This window comes from Mytilus edulis, chromosome 3, assembly GCF_963676685.1.
Source record: "Mytilus edulis chromosome 3, xbMytEdul2.2, whole genome shotgun sequence".
Classification (NCBI taxonomy): Eukaryota; Metazoa; Mollusca; class Bivalvia; order Mytilida; family Mytilidae; genus Mytilus; species Mytilus edulis.
In genome coordinates, this window is record NC_092346.1 from 26,748,526 (window position 1) to 26,768,629 (window position 20,104).

Sequence of the window (20,104 nt, forward strand, 5' to 3'; positions counted from 1 at the left end):
AACTATTTCATGCATATCAAGTACAACCAAACATTAAGAAGTGTCGGTATTGATATGCCAAAAACACAATTGTCAGCGAAACAAAAAACATCCTCAACAATCGGCATAAAATTGCAAATTTTGACGTTACCAATTGAGACGCAATATCATGCGTAACGTCTGTGTTATATAATCTTAATCAATATAAAAACAAATAAGCATGTAACAAAGAAACACAAAAAGGCATAAAACAAATTACGTTGCATATCGTTCAAAAATGGTTATTCCTACGCCACTGCAAAAATGTATCTTTCAGGCGTTAATTATAAGTTGAAAATGATTAATTGGAATGATAATAGCAAATCATTCATTTTGGCAAAAATGTTAAAACGTATACAGCGTCTGGATAAAAGAGTTGATTCAAGAAATATTTTTAGTGTTGATGTATTATAACTGCTTATTAATTCTTCACCATGTTTGTGATTCAATTTATTAGACAGAACTGTTTAGGGCAGCATTTGCTTTGGACTTTTTTTGATTTATGAGAAATGAAGAAATGAAATATGTTAACAAAAAAGCTGATAATCAGGTTGTAAAAATTTCAGATAATAAATTTGATGATTATAATTCTGAGCTTTGAACGACAACTCAGTCTTCAAAAACTTTAATATTGTCTTTAAATGATAATGATAACAAACTTAGTTTGTAAAATCGTTGAAAAATTACTTACAGCTATGTCTAGATTGTCAAGGCCGACTATAACTATAACTATTAACTATAATTAGTTTGAATCCTGAAGAGTTCAAATACGCAATCATTCTAAATATGGGCTGCAAATACTGCTGCAAACATCCCGCTTTTTTTTTTTTGTGTTCTTGTCTTTCTTTAGTACTTTAATTTTGTCGTTATGCAATTTTGTGAGTTTTTTCTTTGTTGATATATATTTTGTTTTGATAGTGACGAAGATAATATGACGATGTTATGTATGCTTGTTTTTTCAACCATTGTTGTTAGTATAATAGAATTTCATACGACTGTCATACAAGCTATCTACACAGGTTAAATCTACAATTTTTCACAAAATAAAATGGATTTACCAATCAGGAATATGACAGTTGTTTTCCATTAGTTTGATGTGTTTCAGCTTTTGATTTTGCCATTTGATAATAGACATACCGTTTTGAATTTCCTTGGAGTTTTTTTTACTTTTCATCGTTTCAAAGATCGTGGTAAATACAGTACCCGTGATTAGGTGACAGTTTGACAAAGCATTAGGTTTATGCAAATATTGTATTCTATTTCCGCAAAAGGATTTTAAACTTAACAATCGGTTTTTAAAACTCGTCCATTCGGGAAGTTGGCAAAAGCTACTGGCAAAATTGAAAATCATTTGAAACATTTTGCAGACAATATTGAAATTCCACAACAAAGAATCCAAAATAATCGCAAAATATTACAAAACATATTGAAAATAATTTCTTTATCGTAAATTAAACATTTATCTGCGAGGGTATCGCGATGATAATACAAGCGAAGCAAAGGCAATTTTGTCTTTGATAACCTGTAAAGTCAAATGATATTCTACGTTATCATTTACAAAATTCAAGCAAAATACTAGACATACACGAAAACAATTCAAAATGAGTTCATTGAAATCATCGGCTAGAACATAAGAAATAAACTAACCGAAAGGCTTGGTGTTTACCGTGATAGAGGACGAAACAACAGATTTTGCCAAGAAAAAATTTGTTCGCCAAGTCTACGCTTTATATCATCAAACTTATCATTTGAAATAAAGAATTTTGTGCAATTACACAGAATATCGGGCGAAAAAATAACTGAAGCTATCATTGAATCACTCAGACGGAATGACGACCGTTACGTAAACGTAACAAAATAAACAGGTCAAGGTTATTACAGTGCTGGAATACTGTCTTCTCTTAGAGGTGGTGTTCCGGCTAGAATCAAAGAAATATCTCCCGCAAAATTATACATACATTGTAATATTGCTCATAATCATGTTTTTCAGTGATTATTTATGACGTCATTACATAAAATCCATAGGATGTTGGATGTGTACTGATTGATAATTAAGTCTTATATGCATGCTTTTTTATTAGTTGTTATTGGCTTCGAAATAGCTGTCAGAAATTATGAGTACTTTTAGATCTGTACTTAGTGTCTTTTTGTTGCTGAGCTGCACAAGTACCCGTCCACGTATAATCAGTATTTTTTTTTAGATGTAATTCTTTTTGTATCCATCTAATGAGTTAAGCATTTCTCAACTGATTAATATAGATTTTCTTATGTTATACTGTTACGCTAATGTCCCAAGGTTAGGGGAGGCTTTACGCCTACAAACTAGTTTAACCCCGCCACATTCTGTATGTTCCTGTCCCACGTCAGGAGCCTGTACTTCATCTATTTTTCATTGGTTTTCTCATTTGAATTGTCTCACATTAGTCATTTCGGGGTCTTTTGTAGCTGTCTTTGAGATATGGGCTTTGATCATTGTTCAAAGCAGTTTGATGACCTATAGTTGTTAATTTCTGTGTCATATGGTCTCCTGTGGAGAATTGTCTCATTGGTAATTATACCATATGCATATGTACATACACTTACTTTTACTATTGATCAATACGGTTTGTAAAATACCCACTTTTCGCAATATGATGTACTAGTTGCCTCTGCACGCTAATCGCCCGTCTTTTCATGTTTAACTGTCGGCCTTTAATGCATGCCATCAGTTTTAATAGATAAGCAGAGCTGTGTTTTCTATATTTCATGATTAAGTTGTGAGGTAATTTTGATAATGAATTAGCAATATGATGTAATAGTTGCCGCTGTACTAAATCGCCCATCTATCCATGTTTCGCTGTCGACATTTTGATTCATGCGCTGTAGTTAGTATATCAGCAACGCTAGTTGTTTATTTTAATGATTTTGTTGTGAAGTAGTTTTGATGATCAAATATGATTTTGTGCTATCATTATGTTTATGTGTGTGTTGTTGTTTGAGAAGGTATTGAAAAAAACACAGCTATTTTTTGGTAAATTCCGACAAAATATGAAATATTGAAATATTCTGAATCTGATTTGAAATTTTGGGTCCTCAATGCTCTTCAACTTTGTACTTGTTTTGGCTTTGACTATTTTGATCTGAGCGTCACTGATTAGTCTTATATAGTCGAAAAGCGAGTCTAGCGTATTTTAAAACAAGAATGTGTCCAAAGTACACGGATGCCCCACTCGCATTATTATTTTCCATGTTCAATGGACCGTGAAATTGGGTAAACAATCGAATTTGGCATTAAAAGTAAAAAGATCAACCAAAAAGGAACATGTGTACTAAGTTTCAAGTTGATTGGACTTTAACTTCATTGAAAACTACCTTGACCAAAAACTTGAACCTGAAACTCACACTTTTAATTTCTATGTTCAGTGGACCATGAAAATGGGGTCAAAAGTCTAATTTGGTTTTAAAATGAGAAAGATCATATCATAGGGAACATGTCTACTAATAGTTATCAAAGGTACCAGGATTAAAATTTACAAGTTGATTGGACTTCAGCTTCATCAAAAACTACCTTGATCAAAAACTTTAACCTGAAACTCGCACTTTTAATTTCTATGTTCAGTGGACCATGAAAATGGGGTCAAAAGTTTAATTTAATTTTTTGACTTCAGCTTCATCAAAAACTACCTTGACCAAAAACTTTAACCTGAAGTGGGACGAACGGACGGCCGAACAGACGGAAGGATGCACAGACCAGAAAACATAATGCCCCTCTACTATCGTAGGTGGGTCATAAAAATAAAAGCCTAGGATTCATAAACAAGAACAAAGGCACACGGTCTATTAAACACAACTTTTTCAGCTGGTTCATTCCGACCAAAACTAATAATATTGAAGGTATTCTGAATCTTATTTTACAACATTTCATGAAACTTGGATTCATAAACAAGAACAAAAGCACACGGTCTATTCCTTTTTAGACATCAATGAACATCGTTGCATGTGTGACCATGCAAAATTGCCTTGAATCCGTTAAATCTAGGTCTCGGGCAATGAATAGTTTAAGGATTCTGTTCTACTAGTGGTCGTCATCATGTTGATCTTGATAAACACAAATTCGGTCATGTCACAATATGAGGAAAAATAAGAAATAAATCAGTTGACATCTGTGACACATTATGTCACACATATATTCATTAAGTTTTGTGTCATTCGAAAAACTTTCGACGGGATTACCTCAACTTTACAATTACACATCAAGAAACAAAAACTTATAAAAATCTATATTTTTATTAATAAGAACATAACACACTTAATATATTCACCGTCAAATCATCAGTGGTGTATATAGAAGGGAATGCAACAGCAGATTTCAAAAATATTACATATATTCGAAAATCGTTCATTTATCAAAAATTTGCTTGCAAATAATTTTAATATCTTAATATCATCTTAATAATATTATTTTAATATCATCGTCAAATAGAGACTTTAGTGTACCGTGGTTTCATTTTAAATCAAATTATTGCTGAAATCAATTATAGCCACGTTAGGGATATCGATAAAACTTGAAAGGACTTATATTTAAGACACACGGCATTTACCGAGAGTTATGTTTACTTCCTGTTAAACGTCAACGGTTAATGGTTTACAGTGGATGGGGAAGATAACTAATATTGATAATGAAAAAAGTAAAATCACAAAAATACTGAACTCCTGAGAAAAACTCAAAACGGAAAGTCCCTTATCAAATGGCAAAATCAAAAGCTCAAACTCATCAAACGAATGGATAGCAACTGAATTGAATGCAGTTTTTTTAAGAAAAAAAACATGATAGAATCAAATGATTCATATTCCATCCAATAAGACAAGGTCTTACTGTAAAAATTATAATTTACTACAATGAAACCTCATTTATTTCACGAAAGTAATGCCTGTTGGCATGTTGTTTATAAGAAATCACCAAAACTTTCGAAATAGGATTTTATTTTGGTAGCAACACGGTAACTTGTGGATAATTATCTTTTTTTTTTTAATTTTTTACTGCCACGTCATTTACTTGCTGTACATTTATTTGTGAAATGAAAATACACGAATTAAATTTGGTAAAAGTATAACCTGTTCAAATCAACAAAAATAAAATCATAAAAAAAACATTTTACAATAGAAATGAAATTCAAATTAAATATAGAATTTGGTGAAAATCTTTTTAAGAAGAGATCGGACAAGCATTTGGACAAACAATATAACCAAATTCAAAACATATGTTTTTGTTAGTTCTATTTCTATATGTATCCATCTGATGAGTTAAGCCTTGTAACATATTTGTTTTTTGTTCATTTCTTTTGTACATTAATTAGACTGTTAGTTTTCTTGTCGTTTAGGTACCCTTCATATGATTATTAGCTTTGCTCATTGTTGAAGGCCATACAGTGACCTATAGAGGTCAGTTTCTGTGTCATTAAGTCTCTGGTGGTAATCATACAACATCTTCTTTTTTATATGAACATAAAGACTTAAAACGAAGAGTTGAAAAATTGATATTTAAATTACACAATTGTTAAAATCTTGCACACCACACACAAATTAAAAGACGGAGGAGCAATAAAATCGTGTTTTCATAAATATGGATGTAGAAGGCGTCCTAGAATGTGATTTTAACATTTGGTTACTGCTCGAACTTAAATTTAAATAAAATCTTGATAAATAAGTTTAGAAGGGCTTATGAAATCATGTAATTTTATTGTAATTTGGTGAATTAAAAATAAAATACTAGACAGTTTACCTGGCGTAGGTAAGATAGGACATACGCTATTAGAATTTACTATGCATGGTTTCAGATTGAAAATAGAAATAAGGGATGTAAAGCTAGACTGTTGTAATAGATGTGTCACACTAAAGGAAGACTATATGAATGTTCTGGAAACAAATAGGGTAAATCATCTAAATAATGGAATAAATAATAATATTGACATAAACTAAAAAACCTATAAAAAGAAAACAGATAGAATAAAGATGTCAAAATAAACTAAACATTTTACCGAAGAAGCTCATATTATGTCAATACATATTAAACAGACAAAATGATATACATAAGGACACGCGTACGCTAACTGGTCCGCGTTGTTTTAAAAGGCTAATCACAGATACTGGATACCAGGACTAAAATTGTGTATGCCAGACGAGCGAGCGTTTCGTCTACAAAAAACTCACCAAGGCTGTCGAATAACAAAAGTTAAAAGGGTGAATTAAAGAACACAGTAAAAGAGCGTCGGGGACACCTTAATACTTTGTCAAAAATATGCTAATTTTCAAGATCAATCTAAGTTAAACGAAGGTACTTGGAAACTAAAAAAATAAAAACAAAAAACAATTCACCATTTTCTAGCAAGAAATGATACAATCATTGATAATTTTGAATGATCATAAGGGTACACAACTTTTTGACATTTTTAATGCTCTTCAACTTTGTACTTGTTTGGCTTTGTAACTATTTTGATCTGAGCGTCACTAATGAGTCTTATGTAGACAAAACGCGCGTCTGGCGTATTAAATCGTAATCCTGGTACCTTTGATAACTAATATCAAATAATGTTTATTTTGAATTTAATCACTTGCTGATATTAATGTTGATCTCCGTTTATAAAACACCTTTTATCGGTAATAATAAGGCCATACAAATAGATATATTAAAAATTTTCAAACATAAAATCTAAAATACAAATGAAATATATTGTACATCAAATACAAAAAAAAGCAATAAGATTTTTCATATTTTGAACTAAACTTTATTTAGTTTTTGAAACAAATTTCCTCAGACAAAGTCTGATGTTTTGATTAAAGTCAAAACCTCCACAAAGTAAACCTAGACCTAGACCAGTCAAATTGACTGGTCAAGTTTAAATTTTCCCTTGACCAGTCAAATTGTAACCTTGACAGTCAAACTGACTGGTCAAGGTCAAATTTTCGGCTGTTGTCTGCACTATGGTCGGGTTGTTGTCTCTTTGACACCTTCCCCATTACCATTCTCAATATTATGGTAATAAAGTTATAACTTGCTGTACAATTTAAGGAATGCATCTTTTTTTTATTTCAACTTTTTTTTTATAATTTTATAATTCTCAAGATTGTTCACAAAATATTTCAAATTCTAAAAAGTAAGATACGTGGTTTGTCCTCCCTTATTTGGCATGGAACAATCATCATTCCCGTGTTTCTGTGTATATCAATTCCGATAGGTTTAATCATTCCTTCAGCTTCTTGTCGTATTGTCTTACTTGTTGTAGCATCTGGTGACACGACTACTATTGTACTTTTCCCAGAAGAAGCAATATAAACAAAGCCATTAATGTCCAATGCAAGTCCACACGGATTGTTGATTTCATTGTCCATAAATGTCCATATATGTTCCCCCGTCCTTTCGTAGCAATTTACTTTGTGCTGTTTGCTGTCAATGCAATAAATCTTGTCTTTGTAAAGCAAAATGCGATTTCCCCATACTCCTTCTAAGATATTTTGAGACATATCTTTTAAATTTACCATAGTACTTTTTTTGGAACCAACACCGCTGATGACCAACATTTGGAAATCACAAGTTACTCCCAAGCAGTCATGACTTATTTCAATTGTCTTACTAATTTCATTCTTTTCCATGTCCACCAGCGCTGTCTGGTTTTTCACATTTGATTCGAATGTGACAGCTACGGTATTGTTTTCAACTAAGCATAAATCCCCTGTAAATTCATTGAATGTAACCACAGTCTTTATGAAGATACCATCATGACTGAAAAGCAATAGCTGTTTTTTATGATTATCAAGGATTATAAAATTACTATCAGGTAATATGTGACACGCAAATACATTTATAGGTCCAATTTCCTCTGTAAGTGTTCTCACCAATAGTGGTTGAATTTGTTCAATTCCAGGAGCAGTTGAAACTAAATCTTGTGCTTGGTCTTTCCTTCCAGTCTTAACTTGAATCGAAAAACACCTAGCAGTGATATTTATTTCTCCGAATGATTTAATAACCTCTGACATTGATTCAAGATGAAACGATATTTCAATTTCTAAGGTGTGCTCATTCAGGTTGCAGCCACTCTTTAAATCTTCTATGTACATTTTGTACATTTTCACTTCAGAAGTTGCTTTCTCCATTTCCCTCAAACCTACGTACATTTGTAACTCGGTAGCATATTTGGTCATTTTAGATAACTTTTCTTGAAGGTTGCATATCTTATTTGATTGATGATCAATGTGTTTTAGAAGAGTGTTCATATTTGATTCCAGTGTCGAGTGCTTCGTTACTAAGTCAACAAGAATGTTTTCTTCTAATTCATTTAGGTAATCATCTATTGCCCTTCTCATTGCATGACTTTTTTCTATGCCATCCATTTTTTTAATATGGTTTTTATCTATTCTTTGTTTCAAATAATTCAAAATCACTTCAAAGATTTCATTCATATCGTTTAATTCATTTTCACAAAGTAGTACAGATGCAGATGATTTTATCTGTGAAAGGATATCTGACAATGGTTTGATGTCTTGGCACTTCTGGTGTTTATATACACAATGGACACAGCAGGGACATGCATGGAAGGGACAGTAAAGTTCAAACCTCATGTTATGGTCTTTGCACTGGCTACTTATTTTTTTCATGAACACAGGCAGTTTGTTAAAGTCTTCTGTAGATATTGGTTTGTGGTGTTTAGACAATGGTGCCTTCCTATGATGTTTATCACATTCTTGACAAAGGAAAACCTCACATTCTGTGCACCTTGTAACTGCCTGGCTTGAAACATTATCATCTTGGCAAAGTGAACAGACGTCGCTACTTGATGACGATGCTGTTGTCTGTGTTCTGTCTAAAATTTAGTATTTATTGACAAATAAAATGATTGAAATATGAGTGCAATGATCGACAATACCTATCTATTGTTTGTTTAGATATTATTGAGGTTTTTAGAACCATAGTTGTAAATACAAAACACTTAAAAAGTGGATGCTTTGCAGTTGGGTATTTTCGTGTTTTTAATGCATTACCCTTTGAACAGAGGTGAGTTTGTGTTACAGTGGATAAATTGCACATCACATCCATTATGTTATTTTCTACCAAAAACTATGAGTATGTGCATGAGGAATAGTTGACATTATCGCAGAATAAGCAAAAATGACGCCCTGGCGGGAAATTTTTATGTTATAGTAGTTGGTTAAACTTTTGATATTGAGTGGGTGTATCTTTTTCAATCAACCACCATTTTTATTTATTTCCAATTCTGATTTTTTACTCCTATATAATGCTCCAAATAGTTATTTGTGGAAACAGAATTTCGAGTTTCTCAAGAGAGAGGCTTTGTTTTATCTCCAAAACATAAAATGAATTATATTAACATTTGGAGCCTAGTTTTACGGGTTAATGATTAAAACGACCATTTAAATTTAAATTTAACTGTCTACTTTAATTTATCGAGTCAATATTTGAGATAATCTATTAACATACAAAATAATTTTATTAAAATATATTCCTGATTTATAGATTTTATTTTCTAAACGCTGATTAGTAAAACAGATAGTTTCTCATACTATGTGGTACCGTTAATTTTTCTTAACAAAAAGTCATTTACTACCTTAAAAGTAACATCAAAATCTTGTGCTGAGTCACCAAAGATGTGCGCATCCTTGAAGGTGTATTTGAACAGATTCAAGTTTGTACGTTTTACTAGTACTTAAAAACTTGTTTTAATAAAATCATTCGTAAAACTATTATTGCACGCATTAATCCTCTATATATGTATTACCGAATTGTCAAATATTAGAAAAGAAAACGAAAGATTCTGGATTTTCTATAAAATTTCTATATATTTAGTATTACAACTTCAAAAAGGTACATAAACATTACCTAGAGAAAAAAAAAACTAATTGATATTCGGTAGGTGCAAATACTGTTGTATCTTAAAGAGGAACTTGATGTACAGTGATTATCGTCTGTTTATGTAGTTCATACATATTTCTCGTTTCTCGTTTTTATATAGATAAGACCGTTGGTTTTCCCGTTTGAATGGTTTTACATTAGTAATTGTTGAGGCCCTTTATAGCTTGCTGTTCAGCGTGAGCCAAGGCTACGTGTTGAAGGCTGTACCTTGACCTATAATGGTTTACTTTTATTTATTGTTACTTGGATGGAAAGTTGTCTAATTGGCACTCATACCATTATTATTATATTTTAACGATGCATGTTGATATTGTAACAACTAAAATTGACATCATTAGAAAAGTGTAATGTTCGCGTAGCATTTGTTCTTTTAACATGACTAATAAAAATGTGCAGACGAAAAACATTTAATGTTTTAAAGATACATAACTCCACAAAAATCTCTTTTCTTATATTTTGTCTGTTACTGTTTGTGTTCAATTTGAAAAATTACATATTAAATAGAAATGTTTATATTTTTATTTTGGAGGGTCGGGTTGTTGAACTGAATTTTACACGTTCAACAAATCTGACAATAATTTTAAGTAGTATAAACAAATGATGCTGATATAAAGGCAGAAGACACACCTGACTTTCAGAATATTACTTTTAAGAAGGGATTGTAATGAGGCAATGTGAAAAAAGTTTTAACTGATATCAAAGGTTATCTTGAAAGCGCGACACTTGTACAATGACAATTTTTTTTTTTTATTTTATCAAAAAAATGTCGAGTAATTTTTTTAATAAAAATATCAAGGCATTATCGGAAGACAATTTAGGCGAAGTCCAAATATTTATAACAATGTTTTATCGATATAAAGTTTTTATTTTACTTTTCTGTGGGAGAACATTTTGATTTTGTTAATATGCAGGTTTTTGTTCTTTTTCTTCCACCGTTGTTGTATGATGTCATACATGTCTATTAGATATGCTGTACATACTATTATATATGCTCTTTTGCAACTCATGGCTTTTCAATATGGAAGTCACCTCCCCTTTAAACTATTTTTCATTTATCGCCTCTCCTCAGAAACCGTTAAACATATAGCATTCATGTTGTTTTCAAAATCATTATTACTACCTCGAATGATCGGATATATTTGATTTGATATGAGTACTTAATATACAGACATTAAATTGAGGTCTAGATCATGTTCTCAATTTTAATTTTTGCATGTAATCGCAACTCCTCAGAATCCGTTAGAATTATGAACATATGACTTTTTTTTTCCAACTGCGACTTGGAGCAACATCAATAAACTAGGTTTGGAATGATCTCGAATCTTTTTAGAGAAGTATTCTTCCCTAAGATATTTAAAATCAGTTTATTGATAAGACAACTTCTTAACCAGAAGGTTCTTGGGATACTGTGGATTTACAGCCCGTAACAGAGAAGTGATCGAATTGATGTTTCTTTACCGTCAAAATTAGCTACGTTATCGACAAACTTCATTGAGTAGTGACCGAACTATTGGTACTTTAACGTTAAAAAGATTAACAATGCTGACAAACTTTCATGTGTCGATAATCAAGTTTAATACCGATAATATTGAAAATAATTCTAATAATATGAAACAATATATGTCCATGCACCATTTCGATTGGGCGAAAAGTAGTCATTTCTTCAAAGTCAGAACAGAAAAAAAAAGATTTATGGAAGGACGTCTTGATAGTATTATTTCCTTTACAATTTTACCCAAAACTAAAAGAAATAAACTGATAAACAATTAAATAGTGTTTGATAGGAATGAAGTTCTTTTTTTTCGGACTACAATGTGTACCGTATGTGTGTTGGATTGGAATTCAATCAATAACTTTGAAATGTTTTCTCATATGTATACACAAAAAGGAGGACTGGTATTTGTATTTCTGTTAGAATATGTCTTCGTCCGTTTCACATGCCAAACTTTTTTTCTAGTACAGTTTAAACGGGAAACTTTTGTTGAGAATTTTTTTGATATGACAAAATAACGGGCAAAACTATTTCTTGCAATGGCACACACAGAGAATATTTTTTTTAGTAAAAATCATTAAAAAAATATTTCTCCAAAATATACCATGGCCAGGACCTAACAGTTTTTAGCAGTGTACAAATGAAAATCGTCCGGAAAACTGCGCTTGCTGTCATTTTGAGGGATCATGCAACATTTCACCTATTACCCATAAACAACATAGGTTCTCAATTACTAAAAAAAGTTCTAAAAGATAATTTCAAATCAGAGTAAACATATTAACTTCCTTATATCCAGTCGAATTTGTCTATAGGTTACACAAAGCTGGTTCTTAAAACGTTTGTATCCGGGAAAACATTTTTCTTTGACTTTTAAAACATGTAGGGGAAACGGATTTCCTAACCATTCACATATAATATTGAATTCCGTATTTCTGATTTTTTGTTCGATAACGTAAATTATACGACTTTTTTTTATGACTACGTGAACTTGTGCCATTTATTTTTGCTGGTCTTTAGGAAGACAATTTACAGTTGTGCAGTGAACGAAGGCACTTATACATAACCTTATAAATCTGTTTGGAAACAAAAATAAATTCCCAATATACAAATATACATGTATGAATATACATGTATTATATGTCGTGTACATGATTGGATTTTGCAGATATAACTACCGCACAGAAAAAGTATCATGGATTTCGAGGCTTTCATATTCAAGGTTTTGAATTTTACCCTTGTTGAAAACCTGTGGAGACCTCTACAGTTCCTTAAACATCAATTATTTTTTTGTAAATTGAGTGCCGTCTCCCTGAACATGCTAACACTTAAGTCATATCTTTTTCGTGATTTTCATATTTTTTTCCCTGTTTGTCTCTGTTGTCTTGATTGTTGAAACGATTAGTGGTATCTAACAATATTTATGAAAACTTTCTGAGAATTATGAATATTTCTTCTCTGTCAGATATGGATCATTACCAATGATAAAATGAAATGCCGTACATCAAATCTTATAGAGGTTTAAATTTCAAATATTCGTCAATAACTTAAGATATAGAGCAAATTTGTCTTCAACATTTCAAATGTTAAAGGGCACATTTGTATTTTTTACTTCGATTTGAAGGAAATTTATTTCAGTTTTTTTCTGTAACAAAGTACAAGCATGTCGGTATTGCAACAATGAATGATTGACATAATCCCGGGGACATAATAAACAGATAGGTATGAAAAAGAAAAGACATGGGGTACTCTGTATCAGACGAAAGAAAAACTATTACAGTGTTGAATCCCATAAATATTCACAGTGCAAGCAGTATATAATATCTACATTGAAAAATTTCCGTACATTAAATCTTAGGACGGTCAGAACATTTTAAGGACGCAACAGATCGAAGTACAATTTTAAGTAGTGCATAGATGTGCAATAATTCCGTTTCCTGTACATGTTCATGAAGTTCTAAATTTTGAATGTTGATTTCTTTAAAAATCAAAATGTCCGTTAACAATGAAAAAGTTTGACCATGAAAAATCACATATCTAAGAAAAGCAGTCGTTTCATTGATTATAAGAAAGTTTCAGTATATCATGTCAAATTTCTTTAATTTGAGAGTTTTCCGTTAGTTACAAATGTAGCTCCATGTCTGATGGTGAAATAAAAATGAATGTCTCAGAAAGTGGTGAATTAGTTTCCATAAATGACAGATGACAGCCATTTTTAAAAGGGGGGGTTCCAACTATATGTCCCCATTCAAATGCATTGATCGTCAAAATAAAAGGGAGTCCAGCCCCCGGAACCCCCCTCTGGATCCGCCACTGTATAATGAAGTTAACCGAACCACATGATATAAGATTACATGCATATAATATAATGACACAACCACATCATATAAAGATGTTTGCACATACAATAATGTAATATAATGGAAAATGCACATCATATAAGGATGTTTGCACATCATATAAGTATATTTGCACTTAATATAAGTACATTTGCACATTATATAAGAATGTTTGCACATCATATAAGTATGTTTGCACATCATATAAGTACATTTGCACATCATATAAGTATTTATGCACATCATATAAGTATATTTGGACATAATATAAAGATGTTTGGACATCATATAAAGATACTTGCACATAATATAAGCATATTTGCACGTCATATAAAGGCATTTGCACATCATATAATGACAAGTGCACATCATATAAAGGTAAATGCACATCATATATTGAAAATGGTCATAACAAGACAGTTTTGGCGTTCCATAGTCTGGTATCAATTACCTCATGTGATGGCTCCAGAAACCAGTCATCAACTAGGGCACTTCTGAAATTCCCATGAGCTAAAACATCATAAACTGAGCTTAAACGGTTATCGCCAGTTGGACCATTGTCACTAAAACCAGACTCCCAGTAGTCTTTCATATTTGTATTTGTTTCTTCATTCAACACCATCAAGTTATAAATTTTACTGACATCTGAAATGAAATGTTAAAAACAGTTTCTCCGGTCATAACATGCATAACATGGATTGGAAAGAGTGAATATAAATATATGAAGTGTGCCTGCTGCCGATATTCAAAAACAATATTTCATTAATAACATCTTCATCAATAGATTTTGTACAATTCAAAAAATCATATAATAAAAAGATAGCTCCGTGTGTTTTCCTTTACGATACAAGTATTTGAAACATTAGAATTTTTTTCGAGAAAAATATGTCTTTTGATTTTCATATTATGAGGAAAACGATTTTTAACGCTATCAAAATATGCATGACAAAAAAAAAGGTTCAAATATTTTACAAGAAGTCTATTTTCGAGAATATTGAGCAATATCGGAGTTGCTGAGGATATTTATGAAAGTTCAGTCCTTTTAGACAAAAGTAAGAGCTTTTGATATAGTTGATAATTGCTTTCAATTGTATACCATCGAATATAACCATATGCAAAGATAGCTGTTATACCGATTCGTCATACGGCATAGAATAAACTGTAGTTTGTAAACTTAGTTCTTTTAGTTTCTCGCTTTCGAATTTCATAGAAAAAAGTTTAGGTTAGAATATTTTAAGCAGACATTGAAATGTTTTAAAATTCCTAGTTTCTTCTACCCTAAAATAAAGATCCAGTTTTACGAAGAAAATTGCTTTTTCAAAAATGAAAAATCGCAGGACAAAAACTAAGGTAGTAAAAATGTTTTACATTTAATCATTCTTTTGAATATTCGTCCTTTTTTAGAGCAATAGATGCTTAAAATGTTTGATAAATCGCCCCCTAGCACAAATATAGATCATTTCTTTGAATAATTTATTAGTTTCAACGATCTAAATGATGAAACAAAATAGTATTTAAGCATACCAAGAATTACCTGATACGACGTCCGAATATTTTCACAATAAACACAAAAATATAATATTCCTGTTCATTCCAAATGTGTAACAACATTTGCAGTATGCACAATTCAAGCTCGTTTAATAATTTAATTAATTGATTTCGTTTAATTTCCCGTCGCGTTATATTTCACGTTATTTGTAAATTAAGTTTGAACAGTTCTTTTTACTTTCCAAGTATGTTACTGCAGCAGTAAAACTGCAATTGATCTGTAGAATAAAATCTATCAAATCTAGCAATTATGCAGTGCTATTATAACAATCGATGTTACAACATTAAAATCGCATTTTAAACAGATTTCAGTCGAATAGAACATAAGATAGAAATGTTAAATTCCTTTTTGGCTTAAAAAACACATTATATTGGAATTCAAGATACATGAGATATTAATGCATGACGACAACAAAAAATTAAAAAATTACGCAACAGTATTACTGCAGTCGGAATTTGGATACATTTAAATTAAAATGATAGTCCATGAAGCCTACTGTCATTTCATGCACGATATGGAAATTAATAAAAGATAATTCTCATTATTGTTGCTCGTATAAAGTATTTGATACTGGGCAGGGCACAATGACCCCCGTGAACTTCCACTCCACCAGCAGTGACATCGACCAAATCAGTTGCAATACAATTTACATGGTATTAATTTGATGCATCATATGCGCATTCAGAAGGGAAAAATAATTTTGAAATTGAAACTTTAGCGGTGTTGACTATTGAAGAACCGGCAATTGCAGTATGTCAATTGGATTAGATGTGCCGGACCGATTAGAGAAAAGTTCTGTCGTACCATTCAATACACTCCGGAAAAAGATATTAACAAAAATACGGAACTCCAAGGTAAATTCAAAAAGTGGAAGTCCATTAAAACTGACAAAATCAAACGTTAGACTTTATCAGCAAACGGAACGAATGGAAAACAGCTGTCGTATTCCTTCCTTAGTATCGGCATTTTCTGCACCATTTTATGTGGCAGAAAAGTAACTGTGGTTTATTTATATACACCGGTTACAACTAATATCATCTTTAATGTTAGATTTATTTTAATTGTATTTGAATACAGTTTGAGTCATATTTTCTGTGTAAGGGGTCTCAAAAATATTCAAGATCATAAAACATGTAAAATGTGTATGAACATTCTCAGTTGATAACAACAGGGACTATTATACTAGTATAATAGTCCCTAGTATAATAGTCCCAGATAACAACGATTTATTTTTTTTGGTTGTAAAGCATTTATAAATTAAATTTGCTTTTACTTTTATTGAGTGAAAAAACTAAGGGGTAGTACTATGCTTCATATGTTAAATACATGTTGAACTGGTACACATTGTGTAGGGGTCAGCTGTAACCCGCCTTCCGGTGCGAGTTTTCTCGCTGTGTTAAAGACCCATTGGTTGACTTCGGCTGTTTTCTGCTCTTTGATCAGTTAGTTGTCTCTTTGACACATTCTCCATTTCCATTAACCAGACTCAAGCTAGCGAACAATAAGCCAGCGAACAATAAGATGCATCAAGCAAGCGAACAATAAGCCAGCGAACAATAAGATGCATCAAGCTAACGAACAATAAGCCAGCGAACAATAAGAAAACGCGCCAACATGATCATGCCTAAAAACCGAAGACCTGCAATAACACGAAACGTCCTTTTCAATCTGATGACAATAATTTCCAGTTGGAAGACGAAATGCAATTCCATTTTAACTCAGACAAAGTTAATAAGTTATTCGTGTATTTAATACAATATTTTTTTAAGCTACATGTAGTTTAACTTGTGAACTATTGTTATTAATTGTTTCATTATTATAGACAGCAAACCCATCCTTTTATCAGAGAACACTAAAAAGAGAAAGGATTAGCTAAAAGGAATTTTTGAATTAGATGTCTGACTTAAAAAAAAATATTGTTTGCTGGCTTATTGTTCGCTAGCTTGATCTGGTTTTCCATTATCAATTTTATTAAATTGTTATCATGAATTTAAGATCTTTTAATTTGAATTGCCTCCTTATGAAATATACCCTTTGACTACTTTTTATACAAACCGCTTACAGTTTACCTGTCTGTGTTGTTACAACAGTAGGTGCAGACAGTTAATATTGAATCATAAATTATAAATCTAGTTCGACAATCTAATGATAACAACATGAACAAGTAGTACATCGTACTAGTCTCGGTATAATTATGGTTATGCAAGTCGATAAATATAAAGAATACATAGTAGGCCGCATTCAAGATAAAATACACTTTTAAAGTCTACTGTAATCTATATCTAGCTAAAATACACAGGTACATCATTTTACATGTACAATATTACCAGTTAGGTCTGAAGCTCTTTCGAAGCCCGGTAAGTATGTATTTTTTTTTTATATTGTTTTGTCTTACTAAACGCATAATGCTCTCTCTATGTATAAACATTGGATATACGTACATTTGCTAAAAAAGTAAAATTCTTAGATATTTCATTTCTTTTCAACCTCAGCGTACAAACTTAGTAGTGGGGGAAGTGGGGGTTCTGGCGACTTTTGTCTAATGTTAACCCTATATGGAAAATGTAGCCTCTTGAGAGGTAGCCTCCCGATGTGAGGCTAATATTTTTGACGTCATTTTCAGGTATTATGACATAAATAAATTGTTTTCATTGAATAAAGTGCAGATGTTTATCATTTTTCAGGTATGTGTGTGTATGTGTGTGTGTGTGTGTGTGTGTATCGATTCAAGGTTTTGCTCATGTAAATATGAGCAAGGAATTATCCACTTTGATTCTCCTTTTGAATGATTGTATTCCTTTTTTTTTTTTTTTTTTTTTTTTTTTTAACGTTTCGGCTTCTTTGTACCACACTAGTAATAAAAATAACAATATTAGTATGTATAATATTTAATATCCCCGTCAATTCAGACAAACATGGGTCGGAGAGCCATCCACATGGTGCCTTTACAATATAACAAAATTATATATAACTATTTTATACATCGAGATAAAAGGATAAGAGAATCGTCTACCACTCAACAGTATCTCTAACCTCACGAAAGGGCCAACAGTATGCTTTCTTTCGTGCAGGGGTGTAAACTGTCGAGACTTGAAGTTAGTCTTTCTGGGATAGTTAACTCTCTCAAATATCGCGAGCTTTAATCCAAGAGTTGAATTTCTTTGACCAATGTAACCATTTCACATGATATTGCTTGTTTCGATATGTGGAAAGTATAGTTTAGCTTTCATCATCAACATCCTCCTCATCTTCATCCTCCTCTCCTTCCTCTTCCTCGTCATCATCACCGTTACTATCTTCGCTTTCATAACTATTGTTAGTCTCTTTGTCAATTACTTCATCTAGATAAATTTCCAACTGAGGTTTATATTTCCTAATAGCTACTTTGATGGCTTTCTCGTAATCCATGTCATCGTTAACTAGCTCTGTGATCTTATTCATGACTTTGCCGTGCATTTTACCATTTTGTAACTGTAGCAGATACTGCACCAAACTGCTATATCTGGACAAAAACTGATCTATATCCTCGTCTTTTAGTTTCCGATTGGCCTTACGTCTGGCACGGTCTTCACTCATGTTACCATCGATGTATTTATCAAGTTTTTCTTTCCATAAATCTTCATTTGCCTCTCTAGCAAGTCCGGCTAATTTTATAAAAACCGTATCCTCCCCATCTTCAATATCAATTTCGTTTACACGAGACTTCTTCGATGGTATGTCTTCATCCTCATCCCCCCTTTTTCTTTTTAAATCATTATCTTCTGGGCACCACCTATTCATGTGTCTAGCTAAATCAGAGACGCTTTCAAAGACTACACCGCAATCATCACATGAAGGCATGATTTCTCTCTCGTCTGGTAAATAGGTCTGTTCACTTTGAAATAATTCTTCAAATTGAGGTGGATTTGGTTCTTTTCTGCTTATATACTCTTCAGTCACACCTCCACCTATCAAGTTCTTGTTTTCGAATATATTAATTTTTAGTCTGTCGTCTTCCGGTGTATTCTGTTTCAGATCAATGAATAGGCTCCCATATGGCCGCTGTGTTCCCTCTCTGTACTTGTTCATAAATTTCTTTGGATTATTAGGATACATCTGTCTAGCAAATATGGCTGGTCCAACTTGATCACGTGGGTTTTTAAATAGGACTATATATTGGCTATTGATGCTCATGGTTCGACTTTCCTTTCCCTTCGAGAACGCATTCTGCATTATACAGGCTACACTTAGGTTTCGATGATGACTTCCCTCGACAAATAATTCACACACATCCTTACTATTGGTGACGTCTCTCATTAAATCGTCTAGAATGATTAAACTTGGAAATCTAGAGTCTATGAAGGAGTCATCGTTCAAATTTTCAGGTAAACCTTGAACAAACAAAATGTTTTTAATGGTCTGTTGCATTTCACTAAATAATGGCTGCCATCGTTTATAACACCATATTATCCTCCCTGGTGATGGTGTAATCATAGTTCGTGCTCTCTCCAATAATGTTTTCATCCAAGACGTCTTACCTGAACCAGTAGGTCCAGCAAGCATCATAGTGAACGGATGATGTAATATCACATTATGTGGCGGCTGTGAGCTATTTCCCTTCTGCGGAGGTGGAGGTGGAGGCGGAGTAGGCGGCGGTAGAGGAGGAGGCCTGCTACCTTCCTTTTGTGGAGGCGGAGGCATGCTACCTTCCTTTTGCGGAGGCGGAGGAGGAGGCGGAGACGACAGAATCGACTGTGGATATACATCTTTGCTCTGTAGATATGATTGACTAATTCCATGTTTATTTCTATGATGTCGCAACATAT

The 20,104-nt window shown here is 32.3% G+C and overlaps 2 protein-coding genes across 2 annotated transcripts; both read right to left on the bottom strand.

The window, feature by feature from the left end:
• Positions 1 to 7,137: 7,137 nt before the first annotated feature.
• LOC139515131 (uncharacterized) lies at positions 7,138 to 8,385 on the bottom strand. The gene has a single exon (XM_071304692.1). The coding sequence runs from the start codon at positions 8,383 to 8,385 to the stop codon at positions 7,138 to 7,140; it is 1,248 nt and encodes a 415-aa protein (XP_071160793.1).
• Positions 8,386 to 18,174: 9,789 nt separating this feature from the next.
• LOC139516111 (uncharacterized) lies at positions 18,175 to 20,102 on the bottom strand. Its single transcript, XM_071305964.1, has one exon. It carries the CDS (start codon positions 20,100 to 20,102, stop codon positions 18,519 to 18,521), a length of 1,584 nt encoding a protein of 527 aa, XP_071162065.1. The 3' UTR covers positions 18,175 to 18,518.
• Positions 20,103 to 20,104: the final 2 nt, after the last annotated feature.